At 52.4% G+C, this 24,990-nt stretch overlaps 4 protein-coding genes across 4 annotated transcripts; 3 read left to right on the top strand and 1 right to left on the bottom strand.

The window, feature by feature from the left end:
- Positions 1-1,029: 1,029 nt before the first annotated feature.
- On the top strand, positions 1,030-2,978 carry PG994_012369 (uncharacterized protein; the record flags this gene model as incomplete). The annotated part of the gene is made up of 2 exons (XM_066863778.1): positions 1,030-1,537; positions 1,693-2,978. 2 exons carry the CDS (start codon positions 1,030-1,032, stop codon positions 2,976-2,978), a joined length of 1,794 nt encoding a protein of 597 aa, XP_066712888.1.
- A 684-nt stretch (positions 2,979-3,662) lies between these two features.
- On the bottom strand, positions 3,663-7,664 carry PG994_012368 (RNA-directed DNA polymerase; the record flags this gene model as incomplete). The annotated part of the gene is made up of 7 exons (XM_066863777.1): positions 3,663-5,231; positions 5,291-5,752; positions 5,808-6,143; positions 6,273-6,559; positions 6,609-6,782; positions 6,930-7,149; positions 7,212-7,664. The coding sequence occupies 7 exons, from the start codon at positions 7,662-7,664 to the stop codon at positions 3,663-3,665; spliced, it is 3,501 nt and encodes a 1,166-aa protein (XP_066712887.1).
- A 3,883-nt stretch (positions 7,665-11,547) lies between these two features.
- Positions 11,548-17,936, top strand: PG994_012367 (RhoGEF domain-containing protein; the record flags this gene model as incomplete). Its single annotated transcript, XM_066863776.1, has 7 exons — positions 11,548-13,256; positions 13,300-15,164; positions 15,214-15,750; positions 15,809-16,593; positions 16,655-17,608; positions 17,688-17,768; positions 17,820-17,936. The coding sequence occupies 7 exons, from the start codon at positions 11,548-11,550 to the stop codon at positions 17,934-17,936; spliced, it is 6,048 nt and encodes a 2,015-aa protein (XP_066712886.1).
- A 4,773-nt stretch (positions 17,937-22,709) lies between these two features.
- PG994_012366 (uncharacterized protein) lies at positions 22,710-24,255 on the top strand (the record flags this gene model as incomplete). The annotated part of the gene is made up of 5 exons (XM_066863775.1): positions 22,710-22,887; positions 22,941-23,218; positions 23,332-23,590; positions 23,666-23,918; positions 23,976-24,255. The coding sequence occupies 5 exons, from the start codon at positions 22,710-22,712 to the stop codon at positions 24,253-24,255; spliced, it is 1,248 nt and encodes a 415-aa protein (XP_066712885.1).
- Positions 24,256-24,990: the final 735 nt, after the last annotated feature.

Genomic DNA, 24,990 nt, shown 5'->3' with positions numbered 1-24,990 from the left:
TGGTCAGGATAGCATAACCTACAGTAGCATTTGACAGCTACTCGCCTCACTTATAATTAGATTTTCTGACACCGAGTCTGTTGTATGGCGTATTGTCCTCTGTCGCAACTTGCTCTTTATGTATCTAATCCGCTTCTCGAGGCGCTCCTCCAGTCACCGCTCCGGCTTCCCCTCACCCCCCCCCTTCGCCCCATCTGCTACTTGCACCAAATGCATCGGTCGGGGTAGTTACCTAGTCACTTGCAGGTAGGCAGTCCCTCCTCCTGCCCCCCGGTTCACACACTCTCTTTCCTAGTGCACATGAAGATGCGACGCGGGATCCATTCACACCACACCCACAATCTCGACCGGAATGGCCTGTCGCTTTTTTTTCTAAGATGGCCATCGGCTGCTTCGAAGCGCCTCTTCTCCCCCTCGCTCTGCAGTCGCTTTCCTGACCAATAGTTGAACCCTTCCAGTGTTCCTATTTCACCTGGCGAACTACCATCCGCCAAACTAATCCCGCCGCCGCCTATTCACGAGTACCTATCATTTCTACCTTTCGTCCTCGCATCTCCGCCGAGAGCGAGCGCATTACTCTCGCCTACGCCAACCTGCCTCGGCCTGTTCCTTCCGGCCGGTGAACTGCTCCTTCACTACCTGGATCCCGAGACAGGCACTCCAATCGGCTATTCTCGACTGCGAGACAGTGACGACCCGAACCGAAGAAGTTGCTGATTGAGTTTCTGTATTTGTTGATGATCTGATTGCGTGGGGGCAAAGTTTACGGCGAACTTTGTTCTCCATTCCGTGAAAAAAAAGGACAAGGCAAAGGCTCTTGAGCTGGCAAGAGTGCGGGAAAACGTACTCTGTGTTAGGCCTCTGCCAGGACTGACGAGCAACGCGACGGACGGCTCTAGTCTGTGACGGCCAGGACGATATCTATTCCAAATTGCTTGTCGCAAAGCTCGTTGCGAAGGAGCGCCACAGATGTCGATCAGGCACATGGCTATGATGGATCCGAACAACTGGAACGGGCAGGATCACACCATGACCCCAACGGGTGAAGATGACTTCCAACAGTTCCTCGAGTTGGGAGGAATGTCTAACATGGGCGACGGGCTACAATTCGACTTTCAGGATTTCAACTCCGCGACGAACCCTCCTTCGATGATGCACCCTCACCAGGGCCAGCATGATCATATGGATACTGCAATGAGTGGTACCGAGGCTGCAGGCATCATCGCCAGCAGTAGTATGCCAATGCCGACCCAGATGATTCCGACCACCTCGGAATCAATAGTACCTACCGTTCCCTCTCAGATGCTTGGCTCTCAACATCCCAACTCTGGCGATGCTCTCTCCGACCTTGACGCTCAGATCCAGTTTCTACAACATCAACGGATGCAAGAGCAGCATAGGCAGCTTCAGGAGCAAAACATACAGTTTGAGGAACAGCAAATCAACTTCTTTGCCCAGCAGCAGCGGAATATGATCCCTCCCACTCCTCAAAGCCTTGAGATGCATCCTTCGAACCACTTCTACACACAACAGCAGCGTTTGCAGCAGCAGCAGCAGCAACACCGGCCAGGCGAACAGACCCCCCAACACTCGCATGGAATGTTTGATCGCTACCCTAGGCTGAAGGACCAAACAGACGTACGACAAGCAACTCCCCCGAAATATTAAGAATCACTACTAACCTTTGAACAGATGGCCTTCACACCGCTGGTATCCCCGGCTGTTACGCCGTTGGACACTCAGTTCTCGGTCGAAACACAATACACAGTGCCCGGGGCCTACTTCAGCCCTCTCACTTCGCCCGCTTTACACGCTCAGAATCCCGAGTCGATACCGAACTTCGATCCAACCCACCTTGGTCCCACGGCCACGAATTCCCCCGTGGAGATGGACCTGGAAGTCTAACACCCCCCCCCAGTGCAGTAGACCTCTCGAAGAAGGTGCAACAGAAGAACGTGAATAAGGCAAGAAAGTCGGGCGTAAGACAGTCTCCAATCGTGAAACCGCATCGAAAGAAGACGGCTTCAACCCCAGTCATGAACGCCCAGGTTCTGAGCGAGTTGGCCGAAACACTTACAGAGCGAACTACTGTCAAGCCCGCTCCTCTGTCCGCGGCTTCGACGGAGGACTCAGAGAACGCTTCTGTGTCGCCGGAAGCTTTGTCAGAGATGCCACCCCCTCCAGTTCCTCAACCAAGATCCGCTCGGCAATCGCCTTACATCCAAGCTCAGAACAGCAATAACGCTGCCTCTCATGCCGTGCCTGCGACATTGAACGGCGGCGCCTCGCCTGCAACACCAGCTTCGCTCTTCAGGATATCACCCAGAAACAAGTCAGCCGACTCCAACAATCCCGCTCAGATACCCTCGGAACATATTGAGAATTTCGAACTGCCCGAATCCGTCAATTTCCCGAAACCACAACTTCCGCAAATCATTACGCAATCAGGCTCAATATCGCCTGATCTGGATGCTGGTAAGAGCTCAACTTTGCAGCCATTGCCATCACCTGTTTTTGCTCGTCCATCGCAACCATCCTCGGCAACTGCGAGTCCTCAGTTAACCCCGAAACTGTCGGCCAACTCGCGCAAAACACCACTTCTGGCCGCTAGAACAAGCCGGAAGCGATCGAGCGTCAGCTCGGTGCAAGTCTCACCCGCACTTCTGCCCCGGATATCACCTAACATCAAGCCACTGCTGCCCGGCACCTCGGGGATATCAGCTGAAGATACTGCGTCGCGCTTATTGACTTCGAAGTCAAATTATCAGAACATTCTTGAAGGGAACACGGTACCGGGCGTTTCGTATCCAAGCGAGCTTTCCACCAACCTCACCTCGAAACGGACGTCGCATAAGATTGCCGAGCAAGGTCGACGTAACCGCATCAACTCGGCACTGCAAGAGATCGCGACATTGCTCCCAAAAAACATCATTGCGGAAAAAAAAAGAGGAGGAAGGAGAAAGTCCTGGAAGCGATAAGATGGACAATAAGAAAGAATACAAGTCGACCAGCACGCCGAATAGCAAGGCGAGCACGGTGGAGATGGCGATAGTGTACATCAAACAGCTACAACAAGAAGTAGCAGAGGCCAACAAAAGGGCCGAGGAGGCCGAGAAAAGGTTGGCGGCGGTGGCATGATCTAACTAGATCCCATAACTCGCCCTATACCGGCAATAAGCATGCAGGAACCGAATATTAAGGGGTAAAAGGTAATGAATGAATGGCCACGGACGACTGCGCGTGGAGATGATGGGATTGGGCGTTCGGTGGTAGGCATATATCGATGAGAATGTCTGGATGCATTATACCAGGAGGTATATATTCCGGCGATAACGCCTGTTCGCGGCGCGTAAGTGGGAGACGGGCTGAACTAACTGCATTATTGGTAGGTGGGCTGGTATGTGTACATAAAAGTCGCGTAGATCCAGGTTTGGTGTCTTCCGCGGGGTCTGATGTGGAGGGCTATGATACTGTACAAACGAAAGCCTAATGTGTAAAAACGAAACCAAGTGTCTGTCTCTTGCGACTATGAATTAATAGAAACACGTATGATCTGTGTCTATATAATCCGAATGGCCCCTAGCGACGTGACTTCAATAACGCTGTTTTTCTTTCTTGTCAAACACGACGTATTTATGTATTATTGTCTATTATTTGCACAACTAGGAAGTAACTATACGTCGGACGCGTCCCGCGCGGATATCCTTCAGGGAGCCCAGCTTGCCGATCTCGGACCGCAGCCATGCCAGCACCTCGCCGTAGCCGGCCTGCCTGCGGCCCAGGACCTGCAGAAAGGCGTGGTGCGCGAGCCAGGCGACCTCGTTCCGGCGCACGTCGCAGACGTAGCCCGGGTAGCGGGCGCGGCGGGCCTTGCTCTTGGCGAGCAGGAAGGCGACGCCGACGAGCTTGGCGACGGCGCGGATCATGAGCCTGGCGGGAGCGGCAGCGGCGGCGGCGGGACCCCGCTGCTGTTGCCGTTTGTTGTTGTTGTTGCTGCCTTTGTTTCCGGCCGCCGCTATAGATGTAGAAGAGGAAGAGGAAAGACAGCGCGCGTAGGCCCACGCCTTGTTGGCGGTCTCGACAAAGGCCGAAAACAGGTTCGACAGGACCGTGGCGGCGGCGTTGTGAGACGTGTCGAGGAACATGAGATGGCTCTGGATCTTGAAGGCGTTGAGGAGCTTGCGCTCGAAGGTCTGGCCGGGGACGCGCGTAAACTCCACGGTGAGCGAGTTGTATATGCTGGTGCTACCGCCGCTTTCGCTGGTCTTACTGCGTTTTCTAGCGACAACTCCCTCCTCCTCCTCCTCCTCCTCCTCATCTGGACCAGGTGCGACGCGCTTCTTGTTGGTGATGGTAGTGGGGCCTTTACCCCTATCTCGGTCTTTGGTAATGTCCAACGTCTTGCTGTGAATGAGGGTACCACAATAGGGGAAGGCGTCCCCGCCACTACTTCCGCCGATTTTCGAGACCGGGGTTTGGTTGACTTCGAGGTCGAAATTCACCAGTGTCTTCGCCGGGTTGACCTGCACCCCATACTCGGGCACGCCCCGATGCATCGTCTCCACAAAGCGGGCCGCCTTGCCCCGATCCGTCGTGATGAGGAGGAAGTCGTCGATAAGGCGGAGCAGCAGGCAGTCGTCCGAGTCGAGGAACTTCAGGACGTGCATCTCGAGATCGGCGTAGAAGTAGTTGCACAGGATGGACGACAAGACGGAACCCTGCGGGATGCCTCGCTTCTGCCTGTAGAACTTCTTGCCGATCTTGACGAGGTTTTGCTGGATGTGCGAAGCCACGAGCTGCATCAGCTGGCTTGTGTCGTATTGCTTCTTAACGACGCTATCTATGAAGACGGTGTTCCTCTTTTGCGCGGTCTGCTGCTGGTCCTCGAGCAGCTGAAGAAATGTGCTCGTGTCGCGATCTCGGAGTGCAGTCGACAGCCACTTCCGGGCGGGTTTCGCTTTGGCCATTTTGTTACGATCCGTGGGGCTATCCAATATGTTACTAGAGATTTCCGCATGCTTTGCGATACGATAGCTGCGCTGCTGTGGAATAGAGTCTAGTAGACCGACAATAGCCGACTGGGGGATGGTATCAAAAGCTGCCTGGACATCCACCTTGGCAAAGTATAGGGGTTTTGCCGACTGATGTATGTTCGACTTGAACTCCTTTACTCTTTTGTAGATATCGCCCACAGAGAACATAGTGGCCCCTAACTTTGCAGGATTCATAGACTGTTACAGTCAGTTAGTTTTACTGTCCGGTAGGTCATTGTTCCCAGGTTTCGACGTACCTTTTCTAATTGCAACATGGTATGCACAGGCCCGAGAATGGTGTTGATACTAGGGCCCAGCGTATTGCTGTTGCCCTTTGTGACCATCCTCCTCCGCAAGTTCATGATGGGACGGATGCTGCTTTCTTTGGGCAGCAATCGCACCTGGCTGAAGCCAAGGCTGCGGGAATCCAGTATCTTCAGAGCTGCGTCGATGCTCACCTCCTCAAACATCTTCGACTTTACCGCCGCCATGGCAGGCTCTGCGACATATTTCCAGACATCGTGACGAAAGAAGAACAGCTGGTATTTGTGCGTGTTGGACTCAGTGACATAAAAGTTGCTGCGGATCAGGGGTATCAAGAGAGAATCAAACACATAGTACAGAAATTCCTGAAAAAGCTCAAGCCTCTTTTGGATGTCGGTTTGCGACGTCTTGTGGACCATCAGCCGCTCAGGTGACAACCAGCCAACTTCGGTGATCTGTAGCATGTTAGTTCTTGCGGGTCTTCCGTGGCTTGATGGCGCTGTACTGTACCTTCATTCCTCGCATCACTTCATGGAGATACATGCCCTCAAATCGTCTCAGATAGATGAACTGGCCAACCATCTTCATGGCCACCCTTTTGTTATGTTCCTGGGCCGGACCAACACCCCAAAACTCGTCAGGCACGATCTTGGACAAAACAGATTGGCAGAAGGCAGAAACCTGTGACACTGGACTTGAGAGCTCGACGAGTTTCTGTGTAGAAGACAAAGGAGGTTGCGACTGAGGCTTTCTCTTTAAGAGTTTTCCCTCTGATCCTTTCGACGACTTCGGGGTCTTATCATGACGAATGTGGCTGAGTTCCTTATGATCGAGATCGTCATTCACCTAGATATCGTAAGTACGTGTTCATAGGGAACCGAGGCAAAAATGGGCATACTGGGCAGTAATGTTGAAGCAGTTTGCTATACGAGCAGCGAGAATGAAGAATTTGCAGTTTCGTACGAGCTCCCTCACTCTGCCCCTTAAACGCTTCGGGTTCGCCTTCTTGCGCCGGATATCGTCACCAGCAAGCTCGCCAAACTTGTCCTGGATTTCCTGCTCACGAAGAGTGTAGTCTTTCAATCTCTGGGATGTTTCTGAGAAGTTGACTCTGGAGTTAAATGCATTGTGTAGTCCAAACTGTCGAGGGAACATGTACATCATGACCCTTAACGTATTTGCATCATTCCTACTAGCCAGCACGGCCGCATCGCTGGCAGATCCCGAGTCGGGTTTCACGTATGGCGAGCGATTCAAAACATCTACAGTTTGTTAGAGATTGCTCACTCAAACGGCACCTAAACCACTCACGAATGTGTCTCAGCCCAAAATGTACGAGGCCACGGGCATTCAAGGCAGGTCTGGCATACAGCATCCGGTTGCGGACAAACTTGATGTCCGTAGTCGAGCGCTGGAAATCAGCCGGGCTAATTCTTGCCTCTTGGTGGTTTGTCACCAATAGTTCGGTGTCATACAGGGGTTGGCCTATTATATACTTAGCATTGCCAAATGACTTGAGATTCTACAGGAGCTGACCGCTAATCTGGTAGTAGTTCCCCTGACAAGATCCAACAGGCAGAAACATTGAGCAATCTAGCAACAGGTCCATCATTATACGGTCACCCGAGTTACCCAATAGCTTGAGAACTTCAGGCCAGGGGCTCTGTTTCAACCGCTTGGCCCTCTGGTTCGGGTAGATAGAGAATATCCCAGGTATGTTGGCTGCGTGGTTTCTGGGCGGCTGTAATCGAGAGCTGTAATCTCTCCGGAAACCATCACAGAGTAGGTGCTTTGGCCATGTGCCTGTGTTCTTGGATTTCGAGAACATCATCCAAATGGCAAAATCCACAATCTATTCACTTCATCAGCTCGTTGGCCCCCAAATATGGCGCAGTTCCCGGGTGACGGACGCACCTCAGACTGCGAGAAGCGTGCTCCTGCAAGCCCATCAGATAAGGTCACGTATGATTCGTCTCCCCTTTGAGAGAATGTCTCCCACTGCTCCCATCTTTTATCTGGGATGCATTTTGTGTGCTGGGCTACACCAACCAATGTGGTGTCGAGCACTTGCCCTACAGCCCGCTCTATGTCGGTGATTTCACCATGGGAAACAGCTGCACTAAATCCGGTCGACGCAATCTTTCTCCGTCTGATCCGTGATGTGGCCGGGAGCTTCAAGAGAACATAGTCGCGGAGTGTGAGCAGCTGTGGATAGTATTGGTCCAGTACAACATGCTCGACAGGCGTCAGCGGTGTTGGCTCATTGGATCCTTTTCCTTGAGCGTGTTTTCTCCTCTTGGCCAGAGGCTCGTGAGAGGCATACTGCTGGGTGACTTGACCCTGCTTGCGGTTTTTGGTTGGAGGCATGCTGTTCGTTCTAGTGTTGCACCTGCAACCGCGATCATCGCCATTGGTAGCCGTCTAGGCGTACAAAACGGCCCTGTTTACATAGCAACCGACTTCTCCGACAGATTGTCTCAACTGCCGCAGTACTGGGAGTTGCTGGGGGCCATTTGCCAGCTTGGCCTTTCTTTTCAGTCAAAATAAAGATAGAGCCGTGAATCAAGGAGGGTGTGAAGAGTTGCAATTGCAATCAATTGCAGTTGCAGTCAATAGCGTCGAATTGCATTGAAGGTTTGAAACGCGGGTTGAGATCTTGGACGCGTTTCCTCCACTAGTGAGATGGGGGGTCCCCACTGATCTGATGAGCAGCTATTTACTTAGGCTAGCGTCTCCCGAGGTATCTTGGGTCGTCGAGGGGTTCTTGGGATCGTACGGCCTGCTGATCCGGGATCCAAGATTCGTTCAATTATTAATTTCTTAACGTACCCAGATTGAAGAGGAACACTCTTCTGGATTGCCTGCAATGCACGACTTCGGCATGTAGCTGTCACTGTCACGAATCACGAATCGCTCGTGGTCGCAACTTGTCTTCCCCTGGCACCCTCGCTGTGGTTTGGTTTGGTTTTGTGAGCTGAGCCCGCCCGGACAAAACTTTGTTTACCCATCTGTACTCACCAAGGGATTGGGGGAAAGACATCCGACGCCTTATGTTGAGCATCGGAACAAAACAAAATTAGGGGATTTTGTTTACCATCTGACATTAGAAACAACCTCATGTGCATGAAGCCAAATTGCTCAAGCAAGAAATAGTGAGCTGATTCTCCGATGCTTCCGTTATGCGGACATTGGGACAATTACTACACTCGCCAGTGAGTGACTAAAAAAACGTGCAAGTGCGCTGCAGACAGCTGTCACAAATGACCTGGGTCTAGGTTAATGAGTAGAGAATACAGTCGCTGCTTCAGGTAAAACGGTGGATGGTGGATGGCGAAAATGGTACGTCCTAGTAGGTTAAAGATCTTGGCTCAGAGAACGCAATACTGGAGCACCCCTGTTCTGGAATGTCTAGCGCTCTTCGGTCTGGCTGGCTGTGCAGCTGTACAGAGATAGATGAGTAATAGCACGGGGTGATATACCTAGGCCGGCGCTGATCAGCCGCGCTATTGATATAAAATACAGTCCTTCACATTTGCAATGGACTATCTGTGGATATCGAAGTCGATAGATACTGCTCGACAGTGGAATGCAGAGGGCCCCCCCGGTGAAGCCCAGACGCCCAACTATCCTCGACAGGTCGGTTGGATGGGCCACTCACGCTATCTTCTTCATGTATGTAGATACATGTGGACGCTGATGATAGGCAGTTTGCAGATCCGGCCGCCAGCATATGGGCCTGCCCGCCTTTTAAGGTTGGGCGCTCTTCATCAGTCTCCAGCCTGTCCACGAGATACATACTGTACTCCCAGGAGACGATTCAATCAATACCTGCGCTAAGGAAACGGTCGTCCCAGACGGACACAGACGGTTGGGTGTCTTTCCCCCTAACCCGGACGAGAGACATGTTCAGTTGCTCAAACACAAAATGCATGCTGATTGGGTTATCTAAGCATTCCAAGTGGCGGAAATCATGACGTTTGGGGCGCTCGAGCGAGGCTCCCAGGCTCGACAACACCCATTCAATTCGTCTGAAGACATCAGGACATATACGGGTGGGCGTGCGCAGGCGCATGCGAAAGGGACGAGCGCAAAAGGGGATGGGGGGATTGAAGACTCGAGGAGAGACAGACAGCTTGGCTTGGAATTCCAGCGTGATCCTGCCACCCCTGTGAAGAGACTCGAGCGACACAGGTATAGATAAAAATAAAATCTAAAGTGAAAGGGCAACGAAATAAGATTGCCCAGCAACACTTAATGAACATTCCCACAACGTATTGAATGTTCGATGGAAGCAGGAGGTAGGATCAGGATGCTTGGCACAATATCATCCCTACCATTGCCCCGGTAGGCTGGTCCGTCCGGATAGGACGACCGCTGAACAAACGAACCTAGGAACTTTGGGAAGCTTTCCGATGGATTTTCTAGGTCAACTATGCGCCCAGGTGCGGCACAGTTGTCGAAATCTTCCTGTGCCTACACGACGACATACCTACAGTACACACGGCCACCCCCCACCCCCACTGGCAGTCTGTACCTGGTTCAACTGCGGTCGAGTTGCATCTGGAATAGGTAGGCAATGAATGAGATACCTACCACCTGTGATACAGCTGATGTATGCTGAACGGGAATTCTAAGACGATGGAAATAAGACGGATTCCGGATTACTACTACTTACTCATGTAATTAAGGACTAGATGACGGCCCAGGCACGCCAAGCCCCCAACTCAAGGGCGGCGCTCTCTCGAAGAGGTCGCCGCCCAGTTCACTAACAGCAACACCAGCACGAACGGTTCCAGGCACCACCTTCCGACCTGCCCAATGCTTGATTAAGGATTTCACGCAGGCCTCATAACACACGCTTATGTACGCTGCCGGGCATTTGCCAGCATTTGTGGTCCTGTGGTGCGACTAGAGGCGCTGAGCTACACTACGAATTTTGCCTATAAAAGCCAATCCGCTCATGCGTGCGCATCGTTGATATGCATGCATGCAGACATGGCTTGAACGAAGGGGTATGATGATGTGCTCCCGCCAGTTTCCAGTGCTTGCGTGGAGAAAAAAAATGCGGACGACAGGTATCCCGCGGTCAAACTTGCCTAGGTCTCCATAACCGAACATGTCCGATATGAGAAGAAAAACGGAAGTAAGGGAGGATATAATATTTTACATATTTGGCCAAAACAAAGTAGGTAGAGCTCTCCGCGCGGGCAAGTTCCCACGAGAGGCTTTTTTTAATAACACAACGAGCTGTTTATTCCTGTTGTATGCGTTTGAGCATGAGCACCAATCCATGGCAGTTCTCAACGGTTGGTTCCGGTGAACGGCCCACGAACCGTTAAACATGAAAGTATTGAGAAACATTTTCATGGTCTGGTACGGTACGGTATTGTTGTACATACCTTAGATCGACCCCGACCCTTTTCTTTCTCCATCTCACTCTGGCTCTCGTACGTTGTTGTACCTACTGTACCTACTGTACCTACCCTTACCCTTGACACGCTCCTGCGTGCCAGCAAATCATTGCTTTTGCGGACTGGGACTGGCAGACTGGGATATCTCTTGCCCAATTGCCATTTGCTCGCACCACCCTTTTCGCAAGTCTTCCAATTCTTGGTTACATACGCAGTGCCTCCACCTCCATACCTAAGGATACCTTACCTACCTACTTTCGCGCATAGGAGGGAGGAGTCCAGGGCCAAACACATCGTCCCAATCCCACCTTGACGTCCAAACGAAACGAGATTGGAGATTGAGAAGAAAAGAGACTGATGACTGCTCATCGGTTCCGTTTTCTCTCTCCCACACCAGCGACTACGCCCCCCACTGCCGACGAAAAAGCCTCCACAAGTCGCAGTAGCTCGCCGCTTCTTCTCAACCTAACCAACTAGCCTCGAAACGAGAAAGACGCCGCCGTCCCCTAGTTTGTGCGTCTTGACACACATGCAGCACAGCAGCTTGGTCGCTCTTGTATGGATGCGAGCATAGCAGAGGCCGTGATAGCCTAGAACTTGAATTATCTTCCTGAAACACCATTCCAGAGCTTAGTGAATCAGCCTTATACCAGGAGGCCTACGAGGGCATCTGCGCTGTTCCCTGCCTTCCGTGCCCAATCCTACGTGCCGGTCCCTGCCTGCCGTTCGCCAGACGCCAGTCCCTGCAGCCATTTTGGGCCGGCCACCAGAGCACGAAAAAAAGAGACTTTATGTTCCCCTTGGAACCTGAAAGCCCAGGGTGATGCCACCACTAGAGAATGGAGGCCGGCAACCGTGACGAGGAGGACCGATTCTTTGGACCGTCCCACCCACTGAACTCGGCAGACCGTCCCTTCGAACCTCAATCGCCAAATCGAAGGCACGATCCCTACTCCCATCACTACCCCCAGCACCATCTCGACGACCACAACCAGTACGATTACGGCTACAACCAGGAACACCGACATCGCCTCGACCAGCACCCCTACTCTGACTTGGATGCCGCAGGAGAGAGCTCTAATATAGACATTGATGCCGCCCTTGCGTCCTATGCTGCAAACAATCACCAGGCCGCGCTTGCCAATGCGAACCTCACGAACAACGACCCCCTGAATCCTCATGGCGCCGCTGAGCCTGACGATTTCTACAAGAATTTCCATGCAGATCACGGCAATTTGATGGCGTCGACGATGCTGCCTTCTCAGAGGCATCACCCCGGTGCTGCCTCGACCTCCTCACAACCGCGATCACCCACGTCAAAACGCACCATGACTGGCAATACCACTTCAATCCCCTCGCCTGCTACACGAGTAGGGGCGGGCAGTCGAAATGGAGGCAGATCTTCGTTACGCTCCGTGTCTGCGCCAGTGGACGAGCCGCACATCAACACCAAAACCGGCTCAAAGCCTCCGTCATCTTCTGGTGGGAAGCAACCGAGCGTCAAGGACCTCAAGAAGCGCTTTGATCAGAACGCCATCGCGTATACGAGTAATAATAGCAACAGCAACAGCGCCCCTCGAAGAACCGCCATTCCACGTGTTCCTGCTCGTGAAGGCTCACAACCACCAACACCATCGAACTATCGTGGCGTGGGCGGCCCGTCTCTCGCGAATGGCGCATCACCTTCTTCGACTTCACGTTCCGCTACATCGCGTGAAGCAACTCACGGGAGTTCGAAATCGACCTCTTCAGCGCGCACAACGCAGAGGAACAAATATGTCGCTGAGGACCACATGTCAAGCAATTCACAATCGTTCGCAAGTCGGATCGCAAAGCCTCGGAGCTCAAATACCTCCCACCACATGACGACCAAGTCAATGAACAACTTATCACCAACTTCGCCTACACTTCCCACCGAAGCCCCTCCTGTGCCTACCCTCAACCAAAGCAACAGCGGCTCAAGCAGGCCTTTGCTATTTGGTGAGCTGCCCCCTGGTGAGAATGACGTAGCGGCTGCTGGATTTGGGATCGAAGGTGTACGACCGAGGCGGACGTCAGAATCCAATATACGTCGTCGGAGCTTGTCGCAATCCAGAACCGAGTCAAGTTCTCCGACAGACTGGTACAGAAATGCCAACGGAGCAAAAGAGGGGAATAGATCGCCTACAAAGCTTACGAAAGCTCACCATGCTCGAGCTCACAGTGATCTTGTAGGTACGAAATCGAGCCAGTCATCTTCACGAACACCTCAAGCTTCGAAGTCTCGGCAACAATCGAGTCCGACTTCAAACTTGCCGCAACCCAGCTCAGCCACATCGAAATTACCGATGTCGGTACAAAAACAAAAGCAAACCAGCTCGGGCTCTTCCACTGCTACTAGCCCCCCCGTTCTCCAGATCCAGCTCTCCCAGCACGCACAAGAGGCCGCCAACAAGGACGCAGGGCAATCTTGCCAAAACGGCAGCAACTGGAGCGGCCGCATCAACTGCGAGAGCAAAGACACCCACAACTCAAGCGAGAGCGAAAACACCCACAACGCAGACGACGAGTAAGAGGGCGCCAGGGGCGACTACCTCTAACGGCGGAGCAAGATTGAACGCTTACATCTCAGCACCGCCGCCAAAACTATCACCGCCCTTACGAAGCTCACGGCCCCGTCAGCCAGTATCTGCTGCAACTACGACTAGCTCACGCATGAGAGCCGCCGAAAGGGGCCGGTCACCAAGCAAAGTAGATCCCAGGGCGAGCTCTAGGCAGGCCAATGAGCCTCCACGGAGGAGAAAGCTATCGATAGGGCCTATCCACTTTGCATCTCGCCGGGAACAGATCAAGCTCTCGTATACAAAGAGCATACGGGAAACTGAAGCCAAAGCAGCGGCCAGGAGAGAGGCCGCAGCGGAGAGAGAGCGAAAAAAGAAGGAAGCAGAGGCCAAAGCACAAGCTGAAGCAGAAGCGGAAGCGGAAGCTCGTGCTGAAGCGGAAGCGGAGGCAGAAGCTCGTGCTCAAGCCGAAGCGGAGGCAGAAGCTCATGCTCAAGCTCAGGCCCAAGCACAGGCGGAGGCAGTAGAGGCAGAAGCTGCTGCTCAAGCAGAACAGGCAGCTCAAGTAGAAGCTGCGAGGGCAGTCGAGGAGGCAGAGGTAGCTGCCGCGATTGCCGCTGTGAAAAGACAACAGGACCGAGAGCAAGAGCAAGAGCAAGAGCAAATTGCCCTGGCTTTGGCATTGAGTGAGGTCCAAAGTCAGGAAAGGGCGTCAGTTGAAGACCCAGCAGGTGATGTGACTTCGACGGTAGCGGATATTGTGCATGAACAGCCGGCCCTCGTTATTACTACAACCTTTGAAAATGCTGAGAGGGCAAAAGCGGTGGAGCAGGTCGGACTTACGAGAGACTCGCCAACTTTGGGGATACCTGGCAGCTTTCCGATGGGTTCGCCCCAGTTCCAGGACGAAACACCTCTATCCGCGGTCTCCAATACGACCGAGTTTGATGGTGAACCACAGACAGAACCACCGCTTCGACAAACGCCACTATCTCCAGAACCCCCAGTCGTTGACAATTTGGGGATTTCAACGCCACAACCTTCTCGCGAAACGCTGGGTTACAGGTCTCCTTTCGAGGATTTGCCGCCAGACGATGACGCTGTGTCCTTTCAGATCTCGTTGGATCCGGCATCGCCTGTCAAGGCAGCCGAGCCTAAGCCTACCCGTAGCGATTTCAGTACAGACCCAGATATTCCAGGCTCGTACAGGGATGACGAGTATGTACCGCAGCCTTTTACTGCCCCATCGTACGAAACGAGGGTCACTATTATTGGCAGAGACTCCGGATTCCAGTCGAGACCGAAAGATACTGCTCCTGCCCCGGTTGTATCCGAGCATTCCAACAAGCAAGCAGAGGCAGGACCGTCAGATTCTGTTGAACCCGTACAAAATTCGCCCCCTGTTGGCGAATATAATGCTACAGCCACCCCGTTGAGCACAGGCTCCAGCGATCAGGAGCGTGGGCTCACAAAACTCAAAGAATTCTATGTCGGACCTAACGTCGCTGACTCCGCAGCCCAGCTGCGTGACTCCACATCAGGGACATCGGTTCGAAGTCACAACCGGACTTGGTCGATGGAGGAACCTCTTGCTGAGCCCCGATTCTCACTCGAGACACGAAGGACTTTGGAAACGAGACCCAGCCTCACAGTACCCCGAAACTCAGGATCTACCAACCGCGCGAGTCAGAACACCGTTTGGACAGATTATTCTATCGAGAGCAGGGGCGACTATCCCTCCTACCAATTTCCCAACCGCGATTCTGTTTCGGAGACTGAATCCCAATCGCATGGGATTCAGTTCGACCGGGACTCGAGGACATACCCCTCGAGCCGAGGAACTTCACCACATGGAAGCTATCGCGGTCCCATTTATGACGACCAACCGCAGCTCCCTGAACTTGATACTGGGGATGGTTTCCCTTGTGGACTATATCACTCGCAAGAACAGTGTCCCTCGTACAGTGCCTGTCTTGCCGGATCATTCTCCTCCCCCGCCACCAGAGGACGCTACGTTCCCGGACATCCTGAGCTCTGCACCGCCAAGCGACTACTTCAATAACGACACCAGGTCCAGCAGCTTTATGCATGGGGCCCGTGATGACCAGAGTTCATTCTCGATGTCAAGACCGCAGAGCGAGAACTTCGACCAACCTGCATCTACGCCTCGCTCAGTAGATCAAGGCTCTTTCGAGACTACTGAGGGGAGACTCCGCCTGGACAGCCAGACAACTCTTGCGGACAGCATCGAACAGAGCGAAGCGACTGCTGGACTTTCACCTCAGGAGAAGAAGAGGCTGTTCACACGGCTCGAGACTATCAAGGAATTGGTGGACACTGAAGCCTTCTTCATCCGTGACATGAACATCGTGGAGGAAATCTACAAGGGAACTGCAGAGGCATGTCCGAGACTAGACGATCAGACGATCAAGTTGATATTCCGGAACACAGACCAGATCATCGCCTTTCACTCAACTTTTCTGGCAGAACTCAAAAGAGGGCGTATCTAGCGTATACGTTCCGAAGAGCCACAGAGCGAAAGATATCTCGCTGCTCTCAGACGGCACAACGTCTTCCTGGACAGGATCCACCAAGGCATCAAGCCATCTAAGCGACTCCAAAGATCGAGAGACGTCCCTTGGCCCCATATTCACGCGCAACATGGAGAAGATGAAGATTGCCCATGAATCTTTTCTCAAGAACAGTGACCATGCAGCGAAACGTTTGATCCAGATACAGGAAGATCCCACTGTCAAAGTCTGGCTGAATGAGTGCAACGAGGTCGCAAGGGACCTGACAAAAGCCTGGAACCTAGACTCTTTGTTGATAAAGCCGATGCAGAGAATCACGAAATACCCGAACCTTCTGATACAGCTACTCCATGAAACGCCACCGGACCATCCAGATCGGCCTGCTCTAGAAGGTGCCAAGGCTGCACTTGAAGATGCGATAGAGGAGATAAACAAGACAAAGAAAAACTTTGAGCTAGTTGGCCAAATCGTCGGACGGAAACGTAAGGAGTCTGATGTCCGTGCTGGATTTGCTAAGGCATTTGGCAAGCGTGTCGACAAGCTTCAGTCAACAAACCGGCCGCCGGAGGATCCCGACTACCTCAAGCTCCATGAAAAGTTCGGCGATGACTATCTCCGACTGCAAGTAGTACTTCGAGATGTCGAGTTTTACACGCGCCAAACAGCTACATATGTCCACGAGTTTCTCCAATATCTCTCTTCCATGGAACTTGTCATGCGGCTCCAGCCCTCGCCGCATCCCGAGATTGAGAGCAAATGGGTTCGTTTCAATGTGTCTATGAGAGATATCGAGAAGGTTGCATTGGAGCAACATGTACGTATCCACCTTCCCCAGACTGCCGGGTTGCAGAAATTGATGCTAAACCGTCCTACAGCTCTCGCAAGTGCGCAAACAAGTCATTGAACCTTTCGAGCTCGTCATTAAAGCCTATGGTAATCCCTCGCTGGCCATGAAGAAACGATCAAAGCGACGTCTCGACTACGAGAAATCGATCCAGCTCAAAAAGGGCGGCAAGAAAATCGACAAGCAGCTGTCTGAATGTGTCGAACAGTATGAGGCCCTCAACGAGGCCTTGAAGAAGGAACTGCCCAAACTCTCGGCATTGACAGAAAAGGTCGGAAACATCTGTCTCGGCAATTTTGTCAACATTCAGACACACTGGTACTCGATCTGGAAAGAAAAGGTCAAAGTTGTACTCGATGAACAGCAGGTACCGGAGCTCACCGAGGTCATCACAACGTTCCAGCGAGATTTCAAGTTCCAGGAAGACCAGATGGGCCAGCTTTCCATTGCTAACCCGACCTCGCGAGGGCGCACGTCCAATGCTGGCAGCACAGAAGGTTCAACTTCAACACCCAAGTTGCGTTCGAGGCCTTCTGAGCTTTCGTCTGCTTCCACCCGTGGTCGGGGTCTATCGATCAGTAGTGATGTAGCCCCTAGCATACCTACACCGGACTTCGCGCGGCGTAACAGTGGCCAGCTCACAATGTCGCCCACGCAAGCCTCGATCCCTAGTCCTCATTCGTTCTACTATAAAGACTACTACGCTGGCATCAACGGCCACAGCCGTGGCAATTCAGGGTCGCCACACACAGCAGATGTGGTCACGAGTCATCCTCGGCCACCAGCTCCCGGCTCGACAAGGCCGGGCACCGGCCAAAGCTACGAATCAAGTGTAGCACCACGGCAAAGTTCAGAATCGACTTTCCATGCGCGACCCTATTCAAATGCCGCACACACCCCCCAAGCTCTGTCTACATCAGAGACTCAGAGGTATTCGGGCTTGTTCCACTCTGCACTCCCCTTGCCAGATGGGCCAGAGCGAGCCGTGCGTGCATCGCGAGCGTCTTCTCGGGCTTCTTCCCGCGAGAGAGCGCCCATCAACGGCTACAATGTACTCTGGCTAGCCGCATCCTCTCTTCGAATTTAACATCGAAACCACCAAGCATGAAGCAGGGTACCCTTATCTCACGTACCAAGCTGGAGAAGTGAGTCTCATCTATCGCTCGTTTACTCAAGACCAAACTAACAGAACGCAGATCTTTGATGTTATTGCCGAGAAGGGTGAGCTGTGGCTTGCCAAAAACCAAGACGACCCAAATAATCTAGTCGGCTGGCTCTGGTCTAAGCACTTTGCCAAACTGGCAGATGACTAACCCATCGCACGCATCACACGAACAACGTTCGACAATCATTCTTTGAACGCCCTGATAGTACCACACCCACCTTGTCACTGGATAACTTGTAGTTTCCTGAGAGATGGGAGTTTACATCATTCTACTTTCGATACCACAGCCTTTGGGTGGCGGTTTCTTTTCTTCTTCAAACCTGCCACCCGTGTACAAGATCATAACGAGACGGCCAACAGCACCGGCGCCCATACATTTCTTTTTATTTTATCGTAATCCTCTTTTATGTTTTTGCAAGGCGTGGGGAGAACATAGGCGTTTTCAGGTCTGCTTCTTCCTGACCGAAACGGCATATGACTGTACGAACAACGTCTGATGGGATTTATGAGTACCTGCAAACCCATTCTGGCAGACGTAAAAGCAGGCTCAGGGGAGACATGACGGTCAAGTGAGAGCAAAACAACGATTCTCGGCAAACGAAAATGAAAGTTGATCGATCAATGAATGGTTCCTATTTGGGTGTGGGTTCTTTTACACTTTGCTTTCCTTTCGAATACCCCTGCCTACACCAAAGAGCGACGGGTAGGGTCTCTTGCAAAGAAAATCTTTTTCGACTTGATGGAGCACACCTGGGTGGTCAAATCTTGCAGCCAACTTGGGGTAGTGTCTTCTTGTATTCCTCTGCTTCTCTCTGATGGGGCTCCTTTCTTGTTACACAATGGGCCTGCTTATTTGAGGAAGGACTCCCCTGGCTTCCTAAAGATATCACAGCTACGGGATAGGATTGGCGGGATTCTGGGATGGGGATGACAGAGATGGGAGACACAGTACGAAAGCTGTCGGGATTACGGATTACTTTGGCAGCTAGGTTAGTAGATTCCCCCGGCTGGGACTTGTGTGTGTGTATGAAAGAGAATCCTCAGGCAGCCTCGCAGCAGAGACGCAGGAAAGAGAGTTAGTTATAGTACATAATTATAGCCCGATGTTACTTTTAGTTTATGCTCCGTGGTACAGCTGGCTGTATGATTTGGTATTTGTAATATGTTTTCTTATAAAGTCATCCGTCTTATCTTTACAGACAGATCATGACGTTCCACTCACTGCATCGTCGTTTCCCCTTTCCGACCTTGGGTGTGTGGTGCTACCTACCTAGCATTTTTCCTTGCAAGGAAGTGCTGAAATAGAGGGTGGTGCAATTCACTTCATGGAAAGGGGGTGTCAAGTCGCTCTCAATCGAGTAGGGATACTATCCGATGTCATGCAATAGAGCTCTATTCTGGTTCCGACGCAGGGGCCGCCAGGGACAGACCATAAGTTTACTTGCCGTATCGATTGCGTATGAGTAAATCACGAGTCGCGGATATCTTGCATCCGGTTGATCCCAGGGATTCACTGGAAGGGGAGGGGAGGGGGCGTGGAGATATTTATATCACCTGGCACGTAAGGGGGAAAGAATCCGTGGTTTCTACTAATACGCATCGCCTACCTACCCCCTTGCAGATTGTTCTATTTTCTCTTATCCTTCTAGGGCTGGCTCCATCCGGTTTTCGCTGAAATGGTAGGTACATAGTGGTAGTAGTCACAGCAGTCGTAGTCTTAGGTTGCATGCTTCCATCCCATCTAGGTTACAATCTAGCTATCATCGATCTGAAGAAACGTGGGTCGGCAATCCCTTTCCGTTACATGCAGCACAAGGCATGCCTCTTTCTCTCGCCAGTGGCGTGCCCTTGGAGATAGACGGTGCCCGGTCTGTACCCCATGGAGCACGATACATCGGGAACGCAGTTGGAAACTGGGGGTGCAGACTGTGCAGACATCCTACAGTACCGCCTTATATCACTATCTTATTATTGAACTCGGGGCTAAAGTGGCCATCAAACCTGGGAGTCTTCTCCCCGGGCGTCTTTGACGTGCCGCCACAGCTGCAGAGCTGAATGAAGGCTGACACATGGCGTTCTTGCCCCTGCTTTCTAGCCCATGCTTGCTGCCTCCGGCCCGAGTGCTCCCGGATATAAGTTGGACGCCGCCACCCCATGTTTGCTATCCCGCTAACCTTTAGACGCTCGGCGCTGTCGGTGTTGGCGTCGTCGTACGGGAGGAGTTGGGCTTGCCGCTTTCGTCTTGAAAGCTGCAGAATAGGGCCGAGATTAGGAACGCTTGATGTGTCTTTATTTGGGCACAACAACGTCGAGCTCTATGGTAAATTTACCAATCCGCCCAGAAGAGGCACACAGTGAATGCTACATTAGGTAGGTTCGTCGTCCGGCATGGTGGGGGGCGGAAATACGATGTTGGCCGCCCATCTCAATTTGCATACCGTCAAATACAATCCGACCTCGGTTCATTTGTTGTCACTCGGAAGCATAGCCTCGAACCAAAGTCATGGATACTGCCAGAGAAGTTCACCACCTCGTGGCTTTTTGGTTCGGTCGCCATGGGTAAAGCAGATGGCGATAAACAGTCGCAGTGATTCGCGCTTAACGCAAATCTCTGCCCACATTCCGGCCAGGGGGTTAGCCACGATAGCTGTGGGATATGTGGGATAGCCATCCAGGACCATCCAGGACCAGGGGGCTAGACTGGCTTTGGTATGAAACCCGCGCATCATTGGCAGCTGCCAAGTGCCAATCTCGGATGCCGCCAGCTTGTCCCCCCAAATCCTTCCCGTCGTGAGCTTTCTACCTAGGAAGGTAATAAATAGCATCTGCTGTCACAATTTAAGATAGCTCCCGACTGTATGTAGGACTGACTATTCTTGTCGCGTCGCAGAAAACAATAAGACAAGATAAGCCCCTCCCCCCCTGGGTAGGTAGGCAGTGGAGAGCGACTCGAGGTTTTCATTCGATTCCACTGGTCCTTGACATCGCATCCATGGTTTGCAGTGCAGATGTGGGCTGCAGTTGACACCGGTATTGGGCCCCGTACCAAACTTGGAGCTTCGACGTCGCGGCCTGTGATAGGATTTCGACAGACCCGCACGTGTGCAGCATGAGCTTTTTGGGAACGTCAATCTCTTTTCTCTGATCGGATAGCTGAATAGCCATTGGGGAAATGACAAGATTGGCGACTGGATTGGGACGGAGACGGGGCGTTGGGAAAACTTGTTGATTCAGCGCTGCGCTGCCCTTCGCTTCGTCGTAGATAGGTACATACTTAGCAATAGCACTCTAGTCAGTATACCCACCTACTCTCAGCATATAGGAAGCGCTCAATATACCGGCTCCCTCGCTCCGGCAAAACGAGCAGCCACGATACTGCAGGCGAAATGATTCGTGTAGCCGAGGGTAAGAATGACGGAGTCAGTGATCATGTACAGTACCAAGAGGTGTTAAGGGTCCAGTGTAGCGAATGGCGCCTGCTTGCCCTAGCAGTCACTGACACTGTTATCCCACTATACGACTACGACTTCCATTGTAGGCGGCTGTTCCACTACAGTATAGAGATTGTAGGTTGGTCCCGATGGGCGGTTTATAATTCGATGTCACCACGTAATTAGTGCTATCCGACTCCAATCTTGAAGTCGGCGGTGATCCAACGAGAGGATTCGAGGTACAACTTGCAATTGCTGTAACGGCCTTTTTAAAGTGGGAGGGACCGAACGATTTGGGCTCTGTCAGGTCCCCTGTTCCCTGTCGGCTGCCCCTCGTCCCCGTCTACCGCGTCTCCATTCTAACGGTAACCAGAGGCCCTGTTATGTAATGTACTGCCCGTATGTATGGTACTGCTATGTGCTACTTAATGAAACTGCCTGTACGAACGAACCAACCTTTTCCTGCTAGTCCTCCCACTCCCGAAATACCACTGAATCCCCATCTTGATTCGGCGCTCTGGGTTGGCATCTACCAGCTTACCACTCGCCCGCCCACTGCATTGCGTTCCTGGTACGTTACGTCGCGGTGTGTTGCGTGCTGAACCGCGCAGAAGCAGAAGAAGCAAGAGGGAAGAAATAAAGTTGCGCCTCCCCCAGCCTCACATCATTGTACCCATATGCATTAAGATAAATCTTTTGTCTCACCTCTACCACTAAAAAACAACCTACACCCTCAGTTCTAAGCTGCCATCTTCTGGGTGCTTACTCCGTACTTGCCTTCAGTACATATCGACTTTGTTGGCTTGACGTCAGGTGCTCTTTGGTTTTTTTTGAGGGGGGTTTGTTTCTTCTTGTCCGGCCGGTGTTTATGGTCTACCGCCTTCTCAATTCCTCTCATCTGCTTTCAGGAGGACTTGTGCCTCTTCCCATCTCGTTCAGAAGCCAGTCCCATATAATACGCTTTGCGGAACCCTGAAAGCAGCTACCTACTGTCAAAGTACGTTCTGCGATAGGAAACTTAAGAGCTCTTATCAGCTGAACCTTCCGCCGCATCGCTCAACTCCGGTCCTCAAGGCCACCGTATAAATAGGTAAGCTGCCACTCCATCTCATCTTTATTCTGTCATCCCGGTTTACACTCTACGCATATCCGTCATTCACACTTTGCTCATACTCGTCGGCATCCCCCCCGCGTGCCAGTCTTTCACGGCATCACGCTGATCCATCTCACCCAGCAGTAACTTGAACCCACGGGTCTGTTCGCAATAGAGCCGCAACGACCTTTGGCGAGTTCCCCTCGGGACGAAACGCCTGCAGAACGACCTTCTGCGAGTTCACCTCGGGACAGAACGCCCGCAAAACGACCCTCGGCGAGCTCCCTCGGGACAAAACGCCTACAAGACGACCTTTGCCGAGTTCCCTCGGGACGAAACGCCTCCAAAACGCCCTTCTCTCGAGAATAGAACAGTGGCGCCTCCCTCTCGAGACATAATGAGCAGCCAACCATATCCCTCGCCCAACCACGGGCATCACCCGCCGCCGCACCACATGGCAGGCCAGGCACCGCCGCCAGGCCCCGGCCAATATTCGCACCATCCTCCGCCTTCACATGAGCCTTTGCAGCACAGTCTCCCAGGCCCCCATCACGCCTATCCACAGTACTACTCCGGTCCTCCGCGCCCGCACCCGCATCTGCCTCCTACCCGTACCGAGTATGTGCAGGACCGATGCCAAGCGTCCTCGATCGCCCCCAGAACGGAAACGGCCCTATACCCGAAGGACCTCGGATCTCCTTACGCGCCTTATCCGAAAACACCAAGAGCGTCAACGAGGATATACAAAACCTGGCTGATCATGCGCGCCCCATGTCGACGGAGAAGGAAGATTCAAAGTGGAAGTATAAGCTGGTCTGCGTGCAGCAGCCTCAGCGTGCCCGCATGTGCGGCTTCGGTGATAAAGATCGGCGGCCGATTACGCCGCCACCCTGCATTCGTCTTCAGGTCATTGATAAGACGACGGGCAGGGAAGTCAGCAGCAAGTGAGTAGCTCAGCTTACCTCTCTGTGGTCTGATCCGCGTTGGAAGTTCTGATACAAATACTAATGCTATTACAGCGATGTCGAGCACCAGATGTTCATTCTGTCGTGGATTTATGGTCGTGGAATGGCCTTAAGGAAGTCAACGTGGTCAAGCATTCGCAGAACTCACCGTCTATCTCTTCAACAACACAACAATCGTTTAGAGAGTTGCAGGAAGGGGGCCCGTCCTATGATACCTACCCAGGAATGGTCCGCCAAGGGTTCGCGGCACCATCGCAACCTCCTTCCAATTATGGCGGTGAGCAATACGGCCACGGGTATGGCCAAGCACCAAGTAAATAGGCCCCTTTTGGTGAAAATACGAACCTGTATGCTAATGATGACCTGCCAGATGGCTACACGTACCAAGGGCACGTGGGTCAGTATCCTGTCCCGTCGAACGTGCAATCAGTGCCGTCGCAGAACGGCTATGCAGGCCGCTACCCCCAGGACTTGACGCCTCAACGGGCGAACTCCCTCGCCACACCGCCCAATGGGATGTATACGAGGAATCTCATAGGGAGCTTAGTAACAAGTGCCAACAGACTGTTGGATCCCGAGGACAAGTTCGGAATTTGGTTTATTCTGCAAGATCTGAGTGTGCGGACAGAGGGCTATTTCCGGTAAGTTTGAGCGAGTCCAGCGCGCGCTTCTGCACAGTCACTAACAACCAGGCGCAGTCTGCGATTCTCCTTTACCAGCGTGGGAATCCCTGGCACGGTAGGCGATGCTTCGACTAGTGATCCCCAGCGCGTCAACCAAGGAAAAGCCCCCGTCCTCGCTCAGTGTTTCAGCGATCCTTTCCAAGTCTACAGCGCCAAGAAGTTCCCCGGAGTCTGCGAAAGCACCTACCTGAGCAAATGCTTTGCAACTCAGGGCATCAAGATTCCTATTCGGAAGGAGGGTGCTGATGGCAAGGCCAAACGAGGCAAGGGGTCTGATGAAGAGGATGATGACTGAGGGCATTGAGCTACTCGGCTCGGATTGAAAAGGGCGTTGGCAGTGTCGCACGCATGCCCTGTATAAATTATGTCAAGCTGCTCCCAACATCACTCTAAAGTCGGCTGTTGTCACTCGGTGGAAGTTATTAGACTCATCCTGACGAATGTACATACTCATGGAGAAGCGATAATGATATTGAACCCTTCCAAAGGAAAAATTCATGTCACGTGTGTCAGCATGTGGTTGGATATGATGATCGAAGATGGTCCCAGCCAATCAGGATAGGGTAAACAACATGTATACTACGCTGACTATCGATCCTGAGCTATGCTGGATAGATTATGTTACGAAGGTGGCTGGATCTCATCAATTGGAGCTTCCGCGCTGTTGATATCTACAGGCGAATAACCAACGTAGATCCATTGAAGCCACAATTGATTGCACAAGGGATTTTTGCATCTATATCCATCAGCTAACCCATAACCTATCAGGCAACGGCCGGCATCGCCAGATGTTGCCTCGAGGCTGTTCTGATCGACGACCAAGAGGACATCTGCTTAAAGTCATTGGGGCAGGGAATTGAATGAATGGATGGCACCATCGATGGCGAATGCCTCCTTTTCCTTTTCCTGGAGGGGGTAGTGTCGGCTTAGTCCCTCTTGGTGTGTTCTAAATCGCTGGCCCAGGGCGTTTTCATTACGTCTTCGTAACTCGGATCTCGCTTAACCGGTTCGTCGCCCTGCGCTGGCGGGG

This window comes from Apiospora phragmitis, assembly GCF_038363925.1.
Source record: "Apiospora phragmitis strain CBS 135458 chromosome Unknown utg000010l:1.0-9815664.0:1.0-9183399.0, whole genome shotgun sequence".
Classification (NCBI taxonomy): domain Eukaryota; kingdom Fungi; phylum Ascomycota; class Sordariomycetes; order Amphisphaeriales; family Apiosporaceae; genus Apiospora; species Apiospora phragmitis.
The sequence above is the reverse complement of the archived record's forward strand: the minus strand, read 5'-3'. Positions and strand labels throughout refer to the sequence as shown.